The 25,423-nt window shown below is 42.3% G+C and overlaps 1 protein-coding gene across 5 annotated transcripts in view; it reads right to left on the bottom strand.

Annotated features, from left to right (window-relative positions):
* Nucleotides 1-2,100: 2,100 nt before the first annotated feature.
* The window catches only part of LOC146860866 (uncharacterized), a 254,965-nt gene continuing 231,642 nt past the window's right edge, over nt 2,101-25,423 (bottom strand). For 2 of the 5 annotated variants that reach the window (XR_014979220.1, XM_085646386.1), the window contains one exon: nt 2,101-3,110. Coding sequence is in view for 1 of the 5 variants with exons in the window: in XM_085646386.1 (XP_085502512.1) it covers nt 2,989-3,110 (122 nt within the window). In the remaining 4 variants the exon portion in view is untranslated. The remainder of the gene's footprint in view (nt 3,111-25,423) is intronic. The other 3 variants (XR_014979218.1, XM_085646387.1, XR_014979219.1) reach the window with 2 other exon arrangements.

Raw genomic sequence — 25,423 nt, 5'->3', positions numbered from 1 at the left:
TGACCCTGGTAATAAAAAGGAGTCGAGCGCACGTGCCCATACCCACTTCCACTATCTATCTGTGTCCGTGTGTTCATTATCTATGCATGATACTGCCCCTGGGCCGTACCATATTACATTGTGCTGTGGACAGCGTATGCAACAATGTTACCTCTGGCAGTGGGGAAAACTTCTGTTATGTAGCTTTTAGATGCATGGCTATCACAGGTTATATGTTGTGTGTAGTGTCAGATATGTGCACATAGCAATAAGTTTAAAAAAAAAGCTGTCTAAGAAGAAGAGGAGTCTCATCAAACGCTGTAGAGAGAATGACTAAAATGGGTGGGGTCCTCCAACTGTTACAATGGGAAATGTTATGAACCAATCAAACGCTTTTCTTTAAGGTCACATGGCAATCGCACACCGAGCGCGCAAGGAGGCCGCACCCGACGCGATTTTGACAAAATATATTTGCTATAATATAAGTTTATTACAGTTAGAAATATATAAATGTTTAAAATATTTTACATTATGGCTTGTTCTCATATACACTTTAAACTTATTTAGGGATATAGTTTTGAGACAAATAAAATGAGGGAATAGCATACCCGGTGCGACACCGTATGCCTATGAAGTAACACGGGGCCTGGCAGCGTGCACACGTTGCATACGCAACGCACAGCGGGTGCGACCCCATATGTACATGACGTAAGGCGCGGCATGGTTCTGCGTACCTGTCGCATACCAAAGTAGCAGCTAGAGCGACCACATACGTATATGATGTTACGCGGGACGCGGTGCCACGAACCCGTGGGATACAAAATGCGCATCCTTTACAAGTTTAGCAATATGTCGGATAGGATTCACGTGCTGATGGAGCTTGGTACACAACCGGTACGGGACATCAGTTTTTTCCCAAAAAAAATAAAAATATATAGATACTTTTTTGGGAAGATATAAAGCATTACATATTTTTTTTCATTCATTTTTAAAAAAGGATTATAGAGTTCCAAAATATTATTTAAAAAAAATAGAAAAAATATAGTTTTTATAAATATTAAAATATGAAATTAACATTTAAAAAACTTTCAAAATTTACTGAAAAAAACAGGTTTTACAGACGTTATAGTTAGGAATTAGCATTTAAAAAAACCTTAGAAATTCACTGAAAAGACAATAGGTTTCAGGGACGTTATAGTTAGTTGGACATTTGACTCATATATAACAAGAGAAATTCGCCTGTTATAGTTACTTGAGCTAACTATAACTTGCGCGCCCGCAATTTGCTTTGGTGATGATGTCACATTTTACATCACTCATGACATGGTCAGTGACATCACTGATAACATCTCAAATTAGGGGTTCCCCTCCCCAGGCCATTTTTGGCCCGGGACCTCCATCCCTTCCGGCTTGACCATTTAAAAAAAAATAATTCACTTTATTTTAAGGGAGGGGGCAGCGCGGGCCCCTTTCCCAGGCCGATTTCGGCCCTGGTGCCTGGCCACGTCATTGGGGACCATGGGGGGAGCCTCAAGGCCTCCGCAGTCCCTGCCAAATCCCCACCTCCTGAGGAAGCTGGCATTGCTTTTGGGCTGAGGGAGCTGCAAACATGCAGCTCCCTCTGCCCAAAAGCATTCTGCTCCGCTTCATGGAAGCGAGGGCATTTTTCCTGCTCTCGCTTCCATGAAGCAGACCAGAGTTTGCTATGGCTTGGTGGGAGCAGTGCTCCTGCCAAGCCATAGCAAACTGCAATGTCCTGCAGGTGGGCACCCCAGGACATTGCTGGACACAGCCCTGGGGGGTGGTCATCCCCATGGCCATTTACGGCTCCAGGAGGCGGGCCGCGTCTCCAATTTGCAAAGTAGCCCTGGGGAGGTGGCGGTCCCTGGGACTGCATGGGAGTGGCAGGAACCCCCATGCCTAATTATGCAAATTGCCTTGGGAGGTGGCGGTCCCTGAGGCTGCAGGGAGACACGTGCCCCCCCCCCGCATTTCACTAACATAGCTATTTACACAAGAAAAGCTCCTTCTGTTCTCCAGGCCCATAGACAGGTCTGTGTCGGCAGAGCACGCCGGACAAATCAATCTCCACAACAACTAATAAAGCCCACTCACAGGGGAAATATGCACAGCAGAATTTAAATTTATTTCTGTAATGTGTTTCGACTGCGAACAGTCTTGCTCACATACTGAAATGATGCCAACAACTCATTAACATAGTTCACTGAGACATGGAAAAAGGACTAACATGCAGTTCATGTTTGTTGTGAATCCAACATGGTGGCCATCTTAGAACACCTCAATATGCTGATCACTGTATGCAATAGATATATCACTTGTGTCCCTACAGTGTCATATGCCCATGCAAATGTAAATGAAACAATAAAATACAAAATACAGTGTAAGAGCCAAGTGGTTGTATGATTAAGACCCCTAACCTTACAAATGAGGCTAAATACTGCACCATCTCAAAGGGGGAGTACAAATAATTGGACAATAAAGGAAATACATCACATTTGTAACATTTTACATCTTGTAATGCAAGGTTTGTCCCAATTAACTGCAGTACAGCAAATATCACATTGTCTGTGGCACGTGGCTTTTTTTTTAGGAACTGTCAATACAATCTGGGCACAAATAATTTGTAGTCCTACATCAGAAAATTCCAGAAAAGGGAGGACACATGTCATTGGACACTAGCAAAGGCATTTCATGTTCAAATCATCTAACCAATAACAATTTGTAATTCAATATAGTACCTAATGGCTTCAAATCCAATGCTTATCCTGTTAAACATTAATTAAGATCTAGTCGCCCAGTAGCAAACCAGGAGCTGTGTGTAGTCCTACAATTCTTTAACTATGAAGTTCAATCAAGTTAAATGAGGTGTCTTTGCATACACCATCAGTTCACATATCATCAAAGGTGAACATAAAATATTAAAACTTTCAATAGTGTTATGTTCTGTTCAAAATAACAATCTCAAATCAAATCCCAAATAATAGAAAATTAGAAAATCATGAAAAAAATGTAATAAAGAAATTTTATCTCTTGTACACCCTTCATCATGTGGACGTGATTCTGAAGAAAAGGGTACAGAACCCGTGTCGAGGTCTCCCCTTCCTTTTCTCCTACAGTAAAAAAAACAAATATCAAGTTAAAAACATAAAAATGAAAGATTTCAATACAAAAGCATTACAGCATATCTGTTATATTATATATGTATATAAAATGTATAATCACATGCATAATCACACTGAAAATGAAATGAAAATAAAATTTGTAGAGTGCAGGAAATTAACCCGGGGGTTAATTTGGTGCTGAGTAGAAACGAAAGCTAGGAAGACCCCGACAAACCAAAGTTATTTATTGAAGAGCCAGGTTTTCAGAAGTTTCCTGAAATCCAGCAGATTTGTCTTAAGTTTAAATTATATTGGAAGAGAGTTCCATTGCCCTGAAGTGCACTACGGAGACCATCATCCCTAAGATTAACAGCCTCATCGGCTATAAATTGGAGACTAGATAGAACAAACCCCAAATAACCTAATTTTCATGAAGCTGTATTCCTAATTCCTCATCAAGATTGTGACCCCCCCCCCCCCGGCTCTTGGTTTCTAAATAAAAAATATATTTGGACTCCATTTTGCGGAATTAGAGTACTCTGTTGCCACTTCTGGGATTTGCATGTACCTGTTCAATTGCAAAGTATCTAAGGAGGGAGTTATTGGATAGGTGGTACTCCTGGAAATGTCTAGCTATCGGATAGTGTGCATCGCTGGTGCCTATTGCCCTCATGTGCTCAAGTATCTTTTTCTTGACCATAAGAGTTGTACTCCCCACATATCTTAAATTGAAAGGGCATTCAAGGACATATACCACAAACGTTGGGCTGACAATGGGGAGACAGCAGAGCAGGGGGGGAGGGAGGGAACTTAGTTAACTGTTTTTGATTGGTTGGGGGCGGGAGGGGAGGGGGTACACGAGGTCAACGCAACAGTTTACCCCTCAGAAAACGAGAATGGGCGAGGACATATTAGAACGGTGCTTACGGGGAATGCAGAATGCAGAATGGGATATGTGACATACTGCTAACAATTAAAGTCAGAACTCATTGATATCAAGCTCTATGGTTGACCAGACTAATAATAAATGGCAATAAAGTTTGTTTAAAAAATAAAAAATGGTCGGGCTGCATGTGAGGAATTGGGTGATATTTCTTTTGTTTCTATGTGCATCATAAGTTTTCTTCATGTAGCCTTTCAGTGCCCACATGGAAAAAAACCCTGAATATTGTATTGGTTCGAGGGATGTCTGAGAATGATGTCTACTTCTACCAGAATATCCCTCAGACTGCACCCCTTCCTGTATGTAACTCCAGGAAGTGACTGTATGATATGTCCTTTAACTGGGTCACTGGCAAGTATATTCCATTTTTTTGTGAGTATCCCCTCTGAATTAGCATTGTAGTTAAGGATAACTCTAGTGTCAGTGGAGCCATTCTAAAGCTTCTTCTCCTATTGTTCATTCAAGGTATAGTTCCTACTAACTTTGCTGGCTTTGGACACGGCTTTGTCATGGGCCCATGTAGGGTATCCATGTCCCTTGAACCTTCTGATCATGTTTGTCCATTCCTTAGAATAGGCCTCATCAGTATGACAATTTCTTCTTGCTCTCAACAGTCCCCCATAGGGGATACTCCTTTTGAGTTTCTCTGGGTGGCTGCTGAGAGCATGGAGAACGCTGTATCCTGCTGCCGATTTACGAAATAGTTAAGTGCGAAAAGTAGTCTCAATAATATCAATCTGAACGTCCAGGAATTCAATTGATTTTCTACTCATGTTGTATGTGACTTTCAGATTGTAATTGTTTCTATTCAGTTCTCTTCCATATAAGAAACAGGTCATCGATGTAGTGAACCCAAACAACCACCTGCCCGTTCACTGGGGAGATCGCTAGTTCTTTCTGGATTTATTCCTCCCATGCCCCCAGGAAAGGATTAGCAAAACTGGGGGCGAAACATGTGCCCATGGCTGTGCCCAGGATCTGTTTGTATATGGCCCATCAAACATACACATGTTATTGTGCAGACAGTGTTTGATCATCTCCAATAACATGTTTGTATGTTCCACATAGCATATTTGTCTGTTCTTTAGGAAATGGTGGCAAACCCTAATGCCTAGGGCTTGATCAATAATCGTATATAGGAAGTTAACATCAAGAGTGATGAGAAGAAAATCTACTTCCCATCTAACGTCTTCTAGTTTGTCCAAAAAGTCCTTGGTGTCTCTTATGTGGAGGGAAGAGCAGTGACATACACTCAAAGAAAATGATCTCCATACTATGAGACATTCTCCAATACACTTCATCAGGAGGAAACTATGCGCCTACCCGGTGGTTTGTTGTTTTTTTTGTTGCAATTTGGGATAATCTTGTTTCAAATAGCAAAATTCCTCCCATTCTAGAATCCCACTATCCTTCCAACCAGTAAGTTTCCTCCATATTTGTAAAATACTGTTGATGTACTGTTCAATGTTGATTTTGACTGGGTATCATCTAATTGTCTCTGGACCTCTGCAACATACATTTTTCTACTCCACAGTACAAAATATACACACATACATACATACATATTAATGAGTGGCGTAGTCACTCAGTAGGTATAGTAAAGGGTAATCGGAGATAGGAATTCCTTGGATTTTTCACCATTAATAATTCTGCTCCAGTTTTACAAATCTCCACAAAACTTTGCAGATGTATTCTTCCTTCCCCATTTATGGATGATGCAAAGTTTTGTGGTGATTGGTCAAGGGGGTGCAAAGATAAAAGGTGGGGGGTTCCAAAACATGTTTTCCACCATTGCATTTTACATAGACTTTTGTATCTTGTGTAGTGGGAAAACGACTGAACGAATTTACATTTAGATTGTACAATGGGGTGGCTTAGCAGGGGTCTTCTGCCCACAATGCCATAGTACAAATGCTGATATTGTTCATATGTTTTCTACTTGTCTGATCTTAGAAACACTAATAAAGGATATAGAAACCTTTTTAGAGCATTCCCTGAAGATTATGGTAGAACTTACAGCAGAGCTAATGCTACTGGGGGTTATTAATGAAGGAATGCCAGTGGCCAACCAATACTTTGTTTTACTGGTTATGCCAGTTACAAGAATCTGTATCTCCTCCACATGGCATGACCTGTCCCCACCCATCCTCTCTAATTTCCAACAATGGCTCATACTGCTTTTATCTATGTTTAGCCTTGAAAAGGGGATTTATGAAAGGAAGGGACGGAGAGCAAAAAAAGTAGGTAAATTTGTCTGGGCCACGTTTTATAATTGGAAAAATTATAGCAAGGCCGGCTGAGAATAGTTTAAATGGCTGGCAACCCCTAGGATATGGGAAGGTATTCCTTGTTGCTACTTTATTGTGAAATTTGAAAGATGAATTTTAACTCTTCCTGTATAATTTATCCTTTCTTGGCTGTATTTCTACATGTATCCATGTATTTATTCATCTGTATGTATTTAATTGATGGTGTTGCAATGATTTGTTTTTTCAATTAACGGATTTACATGAAATTTGGCAGGGTTAGACATTATGGTTTGCAGATGATCCTTTTGGGTACTGCAGGTGAATAGGGTAGGTATGTTTCAAGTTATAAGGCATGTAACTTAATGATATCTGTGGCCACTGTATTTTAACAAAATTTCATGGCATTTTGCAGTATTTCGTGGAAGTACCATGGTACGTAGCGATGACAAGTCATGTGATTGGCTAATGATTGCCTTTACAAAAGTTAAAGGCAGTCATGTTGCTTTTAGGTACGCTTTGCCTTATAAGATTAAATATTCAAAAATTATAATTATAATAGTTGGCCACAGTAACACTTATGCTTATATTCGTTTGATAACGCGTGTTTTTGACATTAGATTTTAATGTCCTATACGTTTACTATGAGATATATGTGGACCTGGCAGGATTGGGAGTAATATATGGTTTTTGGTGCTATGGATAATTGACAGGATTATGCGCAATATAAGTTTTTTGGTGCTATGGATAGTTTTTCGGTAGACTTTCTAAAAACATGAAGATATTGTGTTTTTTGCTCCCTCAGGCTTTTTCTGGATATTTATAATATCTTCTATTTATTAACACAATGATTATGATAAGTTTTTCTTTTGGTAAGTGTATGTGGCACTTGTTATGATCACTACGTGGTGTTGAGATACTGGGTTTAGCTATTCTTTTTTGACTTACTCCAATTTTTATAATTTTTGAATATTTAATCTTATAAGAACATACACGTACGAAAAGTGGTGAATCTTTTCTGACTTTTACTCTTTTCCTTTCTCTCTTAATGAGTCAGACGTAATTAGTAAGTTGCCCCTCTTTTGGATCGACTCACGACATCTTCTTAGTTTGCCCACCATTGACAAATACACTATGGATCAAGGACACACTACATTTCTTACGCAAGTGACTGGTTGCCTAAAACTGTAACCTGCTTATTTTGCTTTGGTTCTAGCCCTGATGAAGTCTATGGCCTGAAGCCGCATAGACAAAACACGTGTTGGAATGGTTTGTGGCTTGGATTACAAGTGTTAAGAAGATTGAAAATATGAATATAAACCCATTGAGCTTGGAATAAAGCAAGAAGATAACATCAAGGATTGAGATTTGGACTTTATTTGTTTCTTCTACGTTTGTGTTTTTTGCTCAGGTTACCTACTGTGTTTCATTGTACTATTTGTGGACTTTGTCTACAATGTTACATTGTGGGGTGGTCATTGTAAGGTGACCTTGATGCATTAACACTGATTTGAATATCTGATTTGGAGATACTGTATACACTACCCTGCGCAGATATCCCTTACTGCATTTTCGTGTTTTAGCCTGACATTACGGCACTTCCTTGGACCAACATCTACCTTTCTGCCAAATTTGGTGTAATTCAGTTTCAGTAGTCTAATGGTCCTACGGGAATTAACGTGGGAAAAGGCACTTTTTTACCTCCTTTTTTCTCATTCCCCGCTTAATGTATCACCCCAAAACGTTCCATGAGCAACAAGAATCACTGGGTCACTTTTTGGGGAAAATTTCCTGAAGATATATATATCACTTGGCCTGTGCGTTTTGTGATCTCTATGATGCCTTGGCTTATCTTTGAGAAAGGTCAGATATGACCGAAATGCATTAGAACTGCCAATGTTGCAAAATTAATATTTGAAATCTTTTTCTTTACCGTGGAGAGTGCGGCTCATTCTTTCTGAGAAGAGAGAGACTTGTGTGATGTTTTAACGGCCTGGTCCCGCCGTGAGCGACGCACCGCCAAAAAAGAGCGCCAGATTAATGCCCGAAATCGGACTCTGTTTGTTGACTTTGCTGTAGCAAAAAAAGGGCATTTGGCAGCCGCCAAAGACTGGACTTTGGTCAGGATTCCTGCATGCTTAAAAGGGCATGCTATGGAGCCACGGCAATCAGCAGCAAGAAAATCGGCATCACCCAATGGAGGGTAAATATGTTTGGAAACCAAAACGAACCGCAAGTACCATCATGCTAGAGTTCAGCCCATCGGGGCGTCCACCAGGGGGCGAGAACTTCAAAATCGGCAATCACTTGGCCGGTGCGTTTTGTGATCTCTATGATGCCTTGGCTTATCTTTGAGAAAGGTCAGATATGACCGAAATGCATTAGAACTGCCAATGTTGCAAAATGAATATTTGAAATCTTTTTCTTTACCGTGGAGAGTGCGGCTCATTCTTTCTGAGAAGAGAGAGACTTGTGTGATGTTTTAACGGCCTGGTCCCGCCGTGAGCGACGCACCGCCAAAAAAGAGCGCCAGATTAATGCCCGAAATCGGACTCTGTTTGTTGACTTTGCTGTAGCAAAAAAAGGGCATTTGGCAGCCGCCAAAGACTGGACTTTGGTCAGGATTCCTGCATGCTTAAAAGGGCATGCTATGGAGCCACGGCAATCAGCAGCAAGAAAATTGGCATCACCCAATGGAGGGTAAATATGTTTGGAAACCAAAACGAACCGCAAGTACCATCATGCTAGAGTTCAGCCCATCGGGGCGTCCACCAGGGGGCGAGAACTTCAAAATCGGCAATCACTTGGCCGGTGCGTTTTGTGATCTCTAGGATGCCTTGGCTTATCTTTGAGAAAGGTCAGATATGACCGAAATGTATTAAAACTGCCAATGTTGCAAAATGAATATTTGAAATCTTTTTCTTTACCGTGGAGAGTGCGGCTCATTCTTTCTGAGAAGATAGAGACTTGTGTGATATATCTATATATATATATATTATCTACTGGCGGTCGCCAGTAGATAGATATAGTTAGGACCGTGTTTCCATAGGAAATCCGCAACATTCTATTTGGAATAACTTTGGCGCCGGTTGACGAATCCTCGCGAAATTTTCAAAATAGGTGGGGCGCTCTGCTCCGCTCCCACCCTGAAAGTCTCGGGGGGATTCGTTAAGCGGGGGCTGAGAAAAAAGGGGGGTCCCAAAACGCATTTTCCCCATGCAATTTTCCATAGGGACCTTTAGCCCAAGGTACAGCCCGAACGGCTGAACAGAATTACTTGAAATTTTGCAGAGAGGTAGTCCTCAGCTCAGGGAAGTGCCTTTTGCAGGTCTGGTGTCAATCTGTTCAGTAGTTCCTGAGAAAATCAAAAGTAAAATCATATATATATGTGGGCAGAGCCTAACCACACATCTCATCCTGAGATCTGATTGGCTGTCAGCACTTCATCCAAGAAGTGTTGGCAGCCATCTTGGGACCAATATACATGATAGCACCTCATTAAAAAGCATTGCAGTTAATAGAAGGTTTTAAGACTTTAGTTACATTATAAATCATTTGTTGATGGTACCATACTCATTTTGTGAGCAGGCAGGAAGGGCCATGGCAGCACAACAGACTATGGAGGGCAGTGGAAAGGGGGACAGGGGCAACAAACCAACAATACAGGACTGTTCAGCTAACTGTTCAGAGAAGGCGGGTATTAGGAACTTTATTGTTTTTAAAACGTGTGTCTGTGCGAACTACTTAAAATATGAACAAGTATGCAGCATAATCTCACTTTTATTCAGGAAGAAGAGGACGTTTGTGACAGTGACTCCGGGCTCACTTGGAAGAAACACCCCCTGACCCTCCACCCCCTATCGCAAAATGTAATGCCCGTGAAAAGAGCAGGTGAACACAGTGTTATATAGAACATAGTCCTGAGAGCACGATTGAAAATGAAAACTAGATATAGTGTATGGTATAAACTATGCACCAAAAAGTGTGATATAAGATGAACCGGGCGTGAAATATAATATGTAATACATTGTGCACAATGACAGATTCATTGGAGAGCGCGAGGCACTAGCGCGTGCTATGCGATATGCGCCTTGGAGTGTAATATGCACAGGGCAGTGTTGTGTAACCTAACTAGTCTCTAAAGTTGTAATATAAAATATGTGCTGGGGAGTGTAATGTTGCATATGCACTGTGACAAAGATATGGATCCCAGATTGTAATATGTATGGCATAGCACTGTGCGTTATAACATAGGCATCGAGGAAGGCACGTTAGATGGGGCAATATAACCCGTGCGAAGACAAGTGTGGCATGACATATTCACGGGGTGGTGTTACAGTGCACATGGGCTAGAGAGTGTCATAGCATATGCACTAGCTGGTGGAATACAACACAGAGGTGTGTGGCACTCGGCAGGCAATGGCGGGTGTAACACAGCATTGGGCTCTGCCAGGAGCGCGCTGTGACTCTCAAGTGATGTTCGTCCCCTTTCCAGAGAGTAAAATAAAAAGTATTACACATCCGGCAGTGGATGTGTGTTTTATTAACCGTGAGGGGGGTTTCTTGCAAAGTTTTGGTTGAATTTTTGTCGAATCCCCTTTGAATGGCTTGGTGTGTATGTGTATTAAATGTGCCCGTCAATAGCTACCCATGTTTGTATAAATAAACAACAAGGGTGTCTACCGGGATTAGGCACGGTAGGGCATCAGACATGTCAGAGCTTCACTAGTGGTGTAAATACATTCCACGTGGATTCATTGTATGCATAGTCGCCTTTTAATGAATAGCACGCAAATTGTCATGGTGATAGGTACGTACGGTTTGTCCAGCATGTCCTAGGTGTGTCTATAAATATATATTTTTTAAAAATAATAAAAAACAGTGGCCGGCCCTGGGGATTGGGGTCAAAAACATATAATTAGGAGACAGGCCCTGGGGGATGGGGTCATCAGGGCCAATAAATTAGAATAAGAAGGGGAACCACACGCCCCCCTTCTTAAAAAATTAAAATAAATAAAAGACTGGCATCGTGCCGGAGGCCACGCCCCCTCCTTGCAGCACTGTGCAAACGCGCCCCCTGGCGAGTTGTAAGTTGGGGAATTAATTCATCTTCAATACTGAGGGTTCTTGAGGGCCAACTAGCCCAACAGGCATCTCCAGTATGCGCCAGGGAGCTGCGCTGCAGACAGGTGTTCCGAGGCCTAGCCCCTTTTTACACCTCTGTGCAACGCAGCTCTGTGGCGCTTACTGGAGGTACCTAGTGGTCTAGTTTGACCCTAGGGACCCTTAGGATTCAAGGGGACTTAATCTCTCAACTTGTCATTGTCATTTGAGATGTCATCAGTGATGTCATGAGTGATGTCACTGACCATGTCATGGGTGATGTAATATGTGACGTCATCAGCAGTGCATTGCGGGCGCGCGAGTTATAGTTAGCTGAACTAACTATAACGGGGAAATTTCAATGGTTTTGTACAAGTGAAAAGTCCAGCTAACTATAACACCCCTGAAACCTATGGTTTTTTCAGTGAATTTCTGAGGTTTTTTAAATGCTAATTCCTAACTATAACGTGCCTGAAACCTATGTTTTTTTCTGTGAATATATATATATATATATATATATATATATATATACCACTAAAAACAGTCTCTGGAATGATACCTAATATACGTACACACCTAGGATACATACTCCTTGTCTCACGCACAAAGGTTTAATTATTTTCGTTTTGGTTATTTATTATATATACCATTGCATTAAGTAGACTGTTTTTTCTACAAGCGTATCCATGTGCTTCAATAAGGAATAAGTCAAAACTTTAGTGGATTTTAAACGTATATATTTCTCCGTGAGGAATCCCGTTGAGTAGGCTTATACCAACAACCGACATTTGCATGTACAATATAGATTATTTTTCTACACTGTCTGTTTTTCTCACCATTTTGGTTTTCTTAATTTCACTGTTATCATGCAATTATGAAATAATGGTACAGTGTTTTCCTTATCCGTAATATTTCGTTTTCGATTTGGTTTTGACACTAAAAACCCGCTAGGTCGGTTTCTTGTGGTTGCCATAACAACAACTCTAACATGACCTTCACTATGTCTATGATTTTTTGTTTGGTTGCTGTGACAACCGCAGTTGAGTGACGAGACAATTATGTATAAATAATTATGTTTGACCACTTGTGAAATGGATGCAGTGAACAAGGCGGCTGTTCCCGCCGAAACGCGTCTGTGCCACATTTGGAAATAAATCCTTCTTTGCTGAATCTACTCACGGTGTCGGTGCCTGTTTGTTGGACGCTGTCAGGATCGAAAACATATATATATATATATATTAAATCCACAAATATCAGTAAAAGAGTCAGGCTGTCATGGGCGGTCCGAGATAGGATACCGATACTCCTTGTAATATATTCCAAAACTCTTCTCCAACCAGAAGGAAGCTCGGACACTCGAAATGCTGCAAATAGTTTTAATGGCAGGGTGAAAAATGACGCGTTTCAGCTTTATGCCTTGTTCACGCTCGTATACATAAATATTCTCCGTGTTTAAATACACTTCCTGGTTGTATGTTCCAAAAATAGAAAAGGGACTCATAAAATCAATGCCCCCACATCAATGTTACTGTGGCGGCCATCTTAAAAAGATACAAATGTCAGCATTATTGATATAATACATCCGCAGTGTGACACAAAACCATCAAAGAATCACATGCTGATGCAACTCAAATTTCAATGTTGACCAGATTACGAGTCCACAATTCAAACTGCTAACTCATACGCTGTTGTTCATATGACACAAATTTCATATGCTGCCCAATTGGAGCAGTCATATACCTCATATTGCGTAAATATATTTGAAGACAATAGCAAATTTATGTGCTAATGCACTTCTTCAATGTCCACCGTACATTTATATTGTTGGCGCATTGTAAAACTACAAACAGAGAATACTGTCTGTGAACAATAAAGATACATTGTTGAACTTAGTAACTTAACATTAATGCCCAAGTGGGCTATAGCACACAAACGATATGTCTACAATACTTCTACATGTATTGCCCAAGTGGGCATATGACTGATACCAGCAGGGACAAAGTGAGTAATCTTGACATTGCTGACATTGAAATGTTACATGAATTACATCTAATGGCTAATGAGGAACAGATTGTAGATATCGGGACCCCTGAATGGGATACTTGGGGGGAAGACTTAGGGAGCAATCCTGGGAGTAGCTTTAAACCCAAATCAGTGTTCCTCCCAAATGTACAATGTGATGCAATTGATGTTTTTGAGAAAGGAATACTACATGATTTGCACAAAATGAGGTATAAGAAAACTCCATGTTATAAGAAAAATCTGTCAGTGAAACAAATTGCTGCTATTGATGACTTAAAAGCAGACAAAAGTATTGTAATCCGACAATCGGATAAAGGGGGGAACGTGGTTGTCTTGGACAAACAGAAATATCTTGTGGAAGGTCTAAGACAACTGAGTGATGAAAAATGTTACTGTAGGTCTAACATGACTGAAGTTTTGACATCCTATACTATGTATAGAGAAAGTTGGAATGAGTGGAGAGACAGAGGCTTAATGGAATGGGAGGAGTACAATTATTTATATTGTGCACATCCCAGGATTCCAATTCTTTATTTACTCCCTAAACTACACAAGGATTTAAACAATCCTCCAGGGAGACCGATAGTGTCCTCAATAGGTTCACTATTGGAAAATACATCTAGATTCATTGACCACTATTTAAGACCCTATGTAGTGGCATTACCCTCTTACCTGAGAGACACGACACATTTTTTAACAATAATTTATGGTATACATTGGGAGAATAATTACACGTTAGTCTCCCTTGATGTAAGCAGTCTCTATACCAGCATCCAACACGAGCTAGGACTCCACACCATCCAACATTTCTTTAAAAGTAGATCAATCTCATTACTGCACCACTCACAGATGATTGTGAGTATGATTGAGATTTGTCTAAGGAATAATTATTTCTTATTTAACGACATTGTATATAGGCAGTCACAGGGCACAGCCATGGGAACCTGCTTCGCCCCCAGCTATGCGAATTTATTCATGGGCTGGTGGGAGGAGCAGGTTGTGATGCACATGGCTGAATTTGATAAGGTGGTCCTGTGGCTCCACTAGATTGACGATATCGTTTTCATTTGGTGTGGTGATGAGGTTTCGGACAGAACATTCGTCGAGAAATTGAATATCAATAACCTAAGTTTAAGGTTTACTGAACACATCAATAAGAAATCAATGATATTTTTGGATGTGTGTTTGGAAGTCAAAGATAATATCTTGACGACTAAACTGTTCAGGAAAGAGACGGCAGGTAATAGCATCCTCAATGCTAGCAGTAGTCATCCTCGCAATTTAGTGTACAGTATCCCCTATGGGGAATTGTTACGTGCCAAAAGGAACTGCAGCACGGACATTGATTATAAGTGTGAGGAGACTGTCATGTGTCAAAGGGTTAAGGACAGGGGATACAGTAAAAAGAATATCCGGGATGCAATTTGTAGAGTTGAAAAGAAATCTAGAAATGAATTGCTGTATTCGAAGAAAGAGGATGAGAGTAGTGATTGTATCAGATTCATTACAACATTTTCTGACCAAGCCAATGAGGTTCGAAAAATCTTTAAAAAACACTGGCACGTTCTTCTGACTGATGAACATCTCAAGAAAAATGTGGGCGATAATCCTCAGATTACATTCAGAAAAGGTCGCTCACTGCGGGATGCCCTCAGTCAGAATTATGTCACTGATTCCAATAAACTCAGAGGAAGACCAGGTTTTAGATGTTGTCACAAATGCAAAGCATGTAGAGGGAGTACAGACTGTGATACTTTGGCAATACCGAACTCCAAGAGGGAGTTTATAATTAAAAAGAGCCTCACATGCTACACAACGTATTGTGTATATGTTTTGATATGCCCATGTAACAGATGGTATGTGGGCAGTACCAAGCATCAAGCAAAAAACGAGTATTGGAACACCTGAGGGCCATCAGGAATAACAATAGACAATATCCTATAGCTCGGCATTATTTTGAAAGCCACATGCAAGATGACACACTAGTACGCATGGTGGTTATTGACAATGTGGATATGGGTCTGAGAGGAGGCAATAGAGAATTGTCCTTGTGAAAATTTTAATCGAAGTACATTATTGACTTGGAAAGTTTGGCGCCTAACGGGCTGAACTTGAGTGAGGAATTGGCAATTCATTTACATGATTAGTATGTATGAAGAATGTTGTCCGCAGTTTGTTTGAAATATTGATTAATTTTAAATGTAATCCTCTTTTTTTTTCCTAGGTTTACACCTCCTTGTGTTGTTGTTCTATTACAGTGTGAAAAGCTACGTTGAGGAATAGAATTCTTGAACTGGATCGTATATTGCTGCCTGTACCTATGGAGACAGTATAGTCTGTTGATAGAAAAAACAGTTTACCATCTAAAAGTATATGCCCACTTGGGCAATACATGTAGAAGTATTGTAGACATATCGTTTGTGTGCTATAGCCCACTTGGGCATTAATGTTAAGTTACTAAGTTGAACAATGTATCTTTATTGTTCACGGACAGTATTATCTGTTTGTAGTTTTACAACGCGCCAATAATATAAATGTACGGTGGACATTGAAGAAGTGCGTTAGCACACAAATTTGCTATTGTCTTCAAATATATTTACGTAATATGAGGTATATGACTGCTCCAATTGGGCAGCATATGAAATTTGTGTCATATATGAACAACAGCGTATTAGCGGTTTGAATTGTGGACTCGTAATCTGGTCAATATTGAAATTTAATTTGCATCAGCATGTGATTCTTTGATGGTTTTGTGTCACTCTGTCGATGTATTATATCAATAATGCTGACATTTGTATCTTTTTAAGATGGCCGCCACAGTAACATTGATGTGGGGGCATTGATTTTATGAGTCCCTTTTCTATTTTTGGAACATACAACCAGGAAGTGTATTTAAACACGGAGAATATTTATGTATACGAGCGTGAACAAGGCATAAAGCTGAAACGCGTCGTTTTTTACCCTGCCAATAAAACTATTTGCAGCATTTCGAGTGTCCGAGCTTCCTTCTGGATTGGAGAAGAGTTTTGGAATATATATGTATATATATATATATATATATATATATATATATATATTACCTACTGGCGGTCGCCAGTAGGTAGTTATAGTTAGGACCACGTTTCCATAGGAAAACCTCAACATTCTATTTTGAATAACTTTGGCGCCGGTCGACGAATCCTCGCGAATTTCTCAAAATAGGTGGGGCGCTACGCTCCGCTCCTACCCTGAAAGTCTCGGGGGGATTCGTCAAGCGGGGGCTGAGATAAAAGGGGGGTCCCAAAACGCGTTTTTCCCATGCATTTTTCCATAGGACCTTTAGAACGAGCTACAGCCCGAACGGCTGAACAGAATTACTAGAAATTTGGCAGAGAGGTAGTCCCTAGGTCAAGGAAGTGCCTTTTGTAGGTTTGGTGTAAATCTGTTCAGTAGATTCTGAGAAAATAGCCTTTAAATCAATATATATATCTGAGCCCGCTTACCGTACGCTTACCGTACGCTTACCGTACGCTTACCGTAAGCTTACGGTGGCGTGCGCGAGCGCGATTCTGATTGGCTCTTAGATCTTAGTAAACATTCGAATCGGCCGAAACCAGGAAGCGGCGTCCGCCATTTTGTCTCTCGCACTGAGTGTTGTTTATCAAACATGATGGCCAAAAACATGTTACGGGGCTGTTTTGACAACTCCCTCCCACATAGTCATGTTGAGGGAGTCCCCAAACATCCCCCAAGAGCAAAAACGGTTTTATTTTTTTTTCGGCAATTTCGCGGGGTACGCTTACCGTACGCTTACCGTACGCTTACCGTAAGCTTACCGTAAGCTTACCGTACGCTTACGGTAAAAAAATAAAAATAAAAAAAACACTATCCACACTTACCCCACCCCCTGTGCTTTTGGTGGCCACAGGCCACCAAATGTGCAGGGCTTATTAATAGAGAAAAAAAACGTAATTTTGGCAACATGAAATTATAAAATCGAAATAAAAAAAACACTATCCACATTGACCTCACCCCCTGTGCTTTTGGTGGCCGAAGGCCACCAAATGTACAGGGCTTATTAAAGTTGATAAAAACCGTGCACGGAACGAACTGCGTTAAGTGGGCGCGCACGCCACAAATGGCGTAAAGTAACTTAGCATTTAAAAAACCGTACAAATTCACTGAAAAAAACATAGGTTTCACACACGTTATAGTTAGGAAATAGCATTTAAAAAACCTTGCTAATTCACTGAAAAAACCATAGGTTTCACACATGTTATAGTTAGCTGGACATTTTACTGATAAAAAACCAATGACATTCCCCCGTTATAGTTACTGTAGGCAACTATAACTCACGCGACCGTAATCCTCAGCTGAGGCTAATACTGTATTTAGACACTTATTTGCCCATGTCTTCTTCCATTAAATTTAAGCTATACATATATTACAAATATTTTTTTTTCATAAAGACACATATGTCATCAGCAGAGGATTACGGTCGCGTGAGTTATAGTTGCCTACAGTAACTATAACGGGGGAATTTCATTGGTTTTTATCAGTAAAATGTACAGCTAACTATAACATGTGTGAAACCTATGGTTTTTTCAGTGAATATATATATAGTTACAACCTGATCGTCTTTCCACAAGCAGGCACCAACTCCGTGAAGTATTTTGACACAAAAGGCGATTTATTTCAAACACAGGACAGACGCGTTTCGGCTGCAAAACCGCCTTGTTCACTGCATGTATATATATATTGCTCCTCCGAATGCTTCGGTATGCCCACCACCTCCAGACCAGAGGGCGCGTCGACGCACGGGCCTCCAAAGCACGGGCCAAAAATATTCACAAAAACTTCCTTTTCAAAGAGGAAAGTCGACGCCTCGTCTGATACGCAAACTTATTTTATTTTGTCAGCTAAAAGCGTTAGACGTGTTTCGCCTGCCCTGCAGGCTTATTCACTAACAATTAGCATAAAGTTTTCAGCCATTTTAAACAAACAGTGATTACGTGATACGTATAGAACTACCCAACCATAACAAGGGAAAACAGACTAGTAGTTCAGTGCAGATTAAACTATGTACGCAGCTCAGGGTTACAATTGTAAACAGTTAATGTGTTAAAGCACAGTTCTATGCATTGAAAACACTTATAATGCTTTACATAATAGCTGTTCTAAAATTTGTAAACATTATTAAACTTAATCCACAATTTGATAAAAAATGAATTGAAGAGATTCAAACCCTGGTCGATAAAAACACACAATGATTGCAAAAACAGGGACCATCAATAGTCACAATAACCTGACTGATAAAAGAGCAATACTAAATAACCAAGGTTCAAGTAATCCAGCCCAATTGGGCAAATTTGACACTGTTCTGAGCCCTTGAGCAGACTCGTCTTGTCTCACACTGAATTGCGCTAGTCTATATAAAGTGCTTGTGCTAAATTTAAAACAAGTTCTAAAACTTACGCACGTTACATGTTAAAATCAGAGTGGGGAGAAGAGCGGTAATGACTTTATAGATGCGTGTGAAAGTCTTCCTCAATGTTAAGACCTTCAGGGATTTTGGTATTGAGTCGGATGATATAATTCGATTCCAATTCCCCTTCAATCCTGAGGGCCCCTGGGGGCCAACTAGCCCACCAGGTGCTTCCAGTAAGCGCCACTGCGCTGCGTTGCAGAGAAGTGGTCCAGGCCGTGCCCCTTTTTACACCTCTCTGCAACGCAGCTCTGTGACGCTTACTGGAGATACCTGGTGGGCTAGTTGGACCCAAGGGACACTCAGGATTCAAGGGGACTTTATCCCCCAAATTAAAACGGCCACAGGGTGTGTTTGCACACATGTCACCTCAGGCACCCCCCTCCCATCACCAGTGTGCAAACGTGCCCTGTGGCACGTTTTAAGAGGTAGTTTTAATCCCCCTGCCCTATTATGTACTAGGGTCTTACAGAGGAGGTCATAGTAATCACAGGGGTACCCCAACGCACAGTGTTCCCTAGTGTATGTATGTGTTTTCACTGTATTCTAAGTGTCTTTTAGCATAGCACTGGCTCTAGACCTGGTTCTTCAGATTCAGTTACCACCAGTACCTGTCTAAAAAAGTTGTGGGCACAGGAGTACTTTCTGCTCCTCTGTTGGTTCTTTCTGTACATCTCTTCTTCTTCCTGCACTTTTCTTTGTCTTTGTGGACTTATGTTGCTTCTTTCTGCATTTCTTTTTTTCTTTCTGTGCGTTGTTTCTTCTTTCATCACATGTCCTACCTCTGTAGGTATAGTTAGAAACTAGCATTTAAAAAACCTTTGACATTCACTGAAAAAACCATAGGTTTCAGGCATGTTATAGTTAGAAATTAGCATTTAAAAAACCTTTGAAATTCACTGAAAAAAACCATATGTTTCAGGCACGTTATAGTTAGAAATTAGCATTTAAAAAACCTTAGCAAATCACTGGAAATACCAGAGGCTTCAGGGTGTTATAGTTAGTTGGACATTTCACTCATACAAAACCAGTGGCACGTTTAAATTTGGGGGATTAAGTCCCTTGAATCCTGAGGGTCCCTGGGTTCCAACTAGCCCACCAGGTACCTCCAGTAGTGGTGGTCCCTGGGGCTCGAGGGTCCGTAACGGACCCCCAAATTTACATATTTAGAGCCCAGGAAAGGTGGGGGTCCCCGGGGCATGTGGGAGGGTTTGAGCCCCCCCACACAGGTATTTTTCATTTTTAGATCAATCCCTGAGGGTTGGTGGTCCCTGGGGCTGCGGGGGCCATGTGCCCCCGCCAATATTTTACAAATGCCCCAGGGGGTGGCGGTCCCCGGGGCTTGGGGGGGGGCCTTTGAGCCCCCCACCCATTTATTGTACAGGCCCCGGGGGTGGCGGTCCCCAGGGCTGTGGGGGGCCGTGAGCTCCCCACAAATGCTTTTGAAAAACCCCGGGGGTGGCAGTCCTCGGGGCTTGGGGGGGCTTGGATGCCACCCACGTAAAAATTCAAAGCCCTGGGGGTGGTAGTCCCTGGAGCTGTGGGGGGCCGTGTGCCCCCCACAAATCTTTGGGCAAAGCCCCGGGGTGGCGGTCCCCAGGGCAGTGTGGGGGGAATTGGGACCCCTCCACACTTTTTTTTTCTGCCCCCGGGACCTGGCTGACCCGGGGGCTTTATTTAAACAAAGTGCGGAAGCCCGCACTTCGTTTTTTTAAAATTTCATGGCCGGATCCGTGGATCCTCTGTGGGACCCCCTAAGCAGGCCTAGTGGGTCAGGGGGTTTCTACCCTGCCCCCTTTTAGCGTGTTGCACGTTTGTTTTTCTCTTTTCTTGTGCCTCTGGCTGCCAACACTTCCTGGTTTGGAGTGTTGGCAGCCAATTAGCATGAAGCTCGTGATCGGGAGGGTGCGCAGATCCACTGCGGCCATAGATATCACTATCTTTATTTCTTAATTTCTCAAAAACTACAGAACGGATTTACACACTTTTTTAAAAGGTCGCTTTCTGAACCAAACAGTACCTTTTTGCTAAATTTGGTGTAATTTCCTTCAGCAGTTTTTGCTATAACTGTGCCTAAAGTTTACTATAGGAAATTGATTTGTTGACCTCTATTTTTTTAATTTCTCAGGAACTACTGAACGGATTTACACCATATGAAAAAAAGGTCTCTTTCTGAACCAAGGGCTACCTTTTTGCAAAATTTGGTGTAATTCCGTTCAGCAGTTCGGGCTGTAGCCTGTTCCTAAATTTCCTATGGGAAATAACATGGAGAAAACGTGTTTTGGGACCTCCCTTTTTTCTCGGCCCTCGCTTGACGAATCATCCCCAAACTTTCAGGATAGGAGCTGACTGGAGTGCTCCACCAGCTTTGAAAGTTTTGCGAACATTCGTCATCCAGCGCCAAAGTTATTGGGAACTTAATGTTACGATTTTCCTATGGTAACTAGGTCCTAACTATAACTACCTACTGGACACTGCCAGCAGGTGATATACACACACACACACACACACACACATATATATATATATATACATATATATATATATATATGCGTGTGTGTGTGTGTGTGTGTATATTACCTACTGGCAGTGTCCAGTAGGTAGTTATAGTTAGGACCTAGTTACCATAGGAAAATCGTAACATTATGTATATATATATTCTGCATTCCGTTACCTCCTGGATATCTCCAAAGGTCAATGTCAATGTTGGCTGAAATACATAAGGGACAGTGGAGCTTTGAAACGCAGAAATAAAATTCTGAATTTTACCGTGATGTGTGCGGCTCACTCTTTTTCCTTATGGGAGAGGCTTTGGAAATACAATGTGGCTCGGTCCCGCCGTGAGTAACGCATCGCCACCAGAAGTGCGCCAAAACCGCCTGAAAATTTACCCTTTTTGTGACTTTGGCGAAGGCTACTAGGGCAGTGGTAGCCACCAGGGACCGATCCTTGGTTTGGCCGCCAGCATGCTTGAAAATGGTTTGCAAGGGGATCGCGGGTCAATTCCATCAGCGGACTGTAGCAGGCATCGCCCACTGAAGGGTAGTAATTGTGAGGCTGGCGACGCACTACAAAGACCAGCATGCTCTACACTGAAGCCCATCGGGGCGCCCACCAGAGGGTATTCACCGTGACATAAATTGAGCAATTACCTGGTGTTAGTGTGTTTCGTGCGACCCCAGATGCTTGCAGCTCCTCCTCTGAAGAAGGCCAATGTTGGCTGAAATGCATAAGGGACAGTGGAGCTTTAAAACGCAGAAATACAATTCAGAATTTTAGCGCAATGTGTGTGGCTCACTCTTTTTCCATATGGGAGAGGCTTTGGAAATACAATGCGGCTCGGTCCTGCCGCGAGTAATGCACCACCACCAGAAGTGCACCAAAACTGCCCAAAAATGGACCCTTTTGTGACTTTGGTGAAAGCTACAAGGGCAGCAGTAGCCACCAGGGACTGATCCTTGGTTTGGCCCCCAGCACGCTTGAAAATGGTTTGCAAGGGGAACGTGGGGCAATTCCATCAGCGGACTCTAGCAGGCATCGCCAACTGAAGGGTAGTAATTGTGAGGCTGGCGATGCACTACAAAGACCAGTGTGCTCTACACTGAAGCCCATCGGGGTGCCCACCAGAGAGTAATCACCGGGACATAAATTGAGCAATTACCTGGTGTTAGTGTGTTTCGTGCGGCCCCCAGATGCTTGCAGCTCCTCCTCTGAAGAAGGCCAATGTTGGCTGAAATACATAAGGGACAGTGGAGCTTTAAAACACAGAAATAAAATTCTGAATTTTACCACGATGTGTGCGGCTCACTCTTTTTCCGTATGGGAGAGGCTTTGGAAATACAATACGGCTCGGTCCTGCCACGAGTAACGCACCGCCACCAGAAGTGCGCCAAAACCACCCAAAAATAGACCCTTTTTGTGACTTTGGCGAAGGCTACAAGGGCAGCGGTAGCCACCAGGGACCGATCCTTGGTTTGGCCCCCAGCACGCTTGAAAAAGGTTTACAAGGGGATCGCGGGGCAATTCCATCAGCGGACTCTAGCAGGCATCGCCCACTGAAGGGTAGTAATTGTGAGGCTGGCGACGCATTACAAAGACCAGCATGCTCTACACTGAAGCCCATTGGGGCGCCCACCAGAGGGTAATCAAAGGGACATAAATTGAGCAATTACCTGGTGTTAGTGTGTTTTGTGCAGCCCCTAGATGCTTGCAGCTCCTCCTCTGAAGAAGGCCAAAGTTGGATGAAATGCATAAGGGACAGTGGAGCTTTAAAACGCAGAAATAAAATTCTGAATTTTACCGCAATGTGTGCGGCTCACTCTTTTTCCGTATGGGAGAGGCTTTGGAAATATATACTGCGTTGGCCGAAATGTGTCATGACCGCATTGTACCTTTAAAACTTGGAAAATAAATGGGAATTTTTGACAAGCAGAATCAGCGCATTGGAGTTGTCCGTTTCTCGTCTCGGTGCCGGATAGCACCATTGAGTGGTAATTGAATATATATATGGAGTGATATATATGTATATGTATATATATATATATACATATACATATATATATATATTATCTACTGGCGGTCGCCAGTAGATAGTTATAGTTAGGACCGTGTTTCCATAGGAAATCTGAAAATTCTATTTTGAATAACTTAGGCGCCGGTTGACGAATCCTCGCGAAATTTTCAAAACTAATGGGGCGCTCCGCTCAGCTTCTACCCTGAAAATCTCGGGGCGATCCGTCAAGTGGGGGCCGAGAAAATAGGGGGGGGCCCAAAATGCGTTTTCCCCATGCATTTTCCCATAGGACCTTTAGTCGAAGGTACAGCCCGAACGGCTGAACAGAATTACTTGAAATTTGGCAGAGATGTAGTCCTCAGGTCAGGGAAGTGCCTTTTGCAGGTCTGGTGTCAATCTGTTCAGTAGTTCCTGAGAAAATAGCATTTAAAAGCATATAAATATCTATAAGCGCGTACCGTGCATGCACCGTGCGCACACCGTGCGAGCACCGTGCGAGCACCCTAACGTGCGCGAGCGTAATTCTGATTGGTGGTTACATGTTAGTCAACGTTCGAATCGGTCGAAATCAGGAAGTGTCAGCCGCCATTTTGTTTGTTTTCAGTGCGAGAGTGAAAAAGATGCTTGCAGCTCCTCCTCTGAAGAAGGCCAATGTTGGCTGAAATGCATAAGGGACAGTGGAGCTTTAAAACGCAGAAATACAATTCAGAATTTTAGCGCAATGTGTGTGGCTCACTCTTTTTCCATATGGGAGAGGCTTTGGAAATACAATGCGGCTCGGTCCTGCCGCGAGTAATGCACCACCACCAGAAGTGCACCAAAACTGCCCAAAAATGGACCCTTTTGTGACTTTGGTGAAAGCTACAAGGGCAGCAGTAGCCACCAGGGACTGATCCTTGGTTTGGCCCCCAGCACGCTTGAAAATGGTTTGCAAGGGGAACGTGGGGCAATTCCATCAGCGGACTCTAGCAGGCATCGCCAACTGAAGGGTAGTAATTGTGAGGCTGGCGATGCACTACAAAGACCAGTGTGCTCTACACTGAAGCCCATCGGGGTGCCCACCAGAGAGTAATCACCGGGACATAAATTGAGCAATTACCTGGTGTTAGTGTGTTTCGTGCGGCCCCCAGATGCTTGCAGCTCCTCCTCTGAAGAAGGCCAATGTTGGCTGAAATACATAAGGGACAGTGGAGCTTTAAAACACAGAAATAAAATTCTGAATTTTACCACGATGTGTGCGGCTCACTCTTTTTCCGTATGGGAGAGGCTTTGGAAATACAATACGGCTCGGTCCTGCCACGAGTAACGCACCGCCACCAGAAGTGCGCCAAAACCACCCAAAAATAGACCCTTTTTGTGACTTTGGCGAAGGCTACAAGGGCAGCGGTAGCCACCAGGGACCGATCCTTGGTTTGGCCCCCAGCACGCTTGAAAAAGGTTTACAAGGGGATCGCGGGGCAATTCCATCAGCGGACTCTAGCAGGCATCGCCCACTGAAGGGTAGTAATTGTGAGGCTGGCGACGCATTACAAAGACCAGCATGCTCTACACTGAAGCCCATTGGGGCGCCCACCAGAGGGTAATCAAAGGGACATAAATTGAGCAATTACCTGGTGTTAGTGTGTTTTGTGCAGCCCCTAGATGCTTGCAGCTCCTCCTCTGAAGAAGGCCAAAGTTGGATGAAATGCATAAGGGACAGTGGAGCTTTAAAACGCAGAAATAAAATTCTGAATTTTACCGCAATGTGTGCGGCTCACTCTTTTTCCGTATGGGAGAGGCTTTGGAAATATATACTGCGTTGGCCGAAATGTGTCATGACCGCATTGTACCTTTAAAACTTGGAAAATAAATGGGAATTTTTGACAAGCAGAATCAGCGCATTGGAGTTGTCCGTTTCTCGTCTCGGTGCCGGATAGCACCATTGAGTGGTAATTGAATATATATATGGAGTGATATATATGTATATGTATATATATATATATACATATACATATATATATATATTATCTACTGGCGGTCGCCAGTAGATAG

The sequence above is a fragment of the Triturus cristatus genome, chromosome 3_1, assembly GCF_964204655.1.
Source record: "Triturus cristatus chromosome 3_1, aTriCri1.1, whole genome shotgun sequence".
NCBI lineage: Eukaryota > Metazoa > Chordata > Amphibia > Caudata > Salamandridae > Triturus > Triturus cristatus.
Note: the sequence above shows the minus strand (reverse complement) of the source record. Positions and strands in the feature narration are given on the sequence as shown.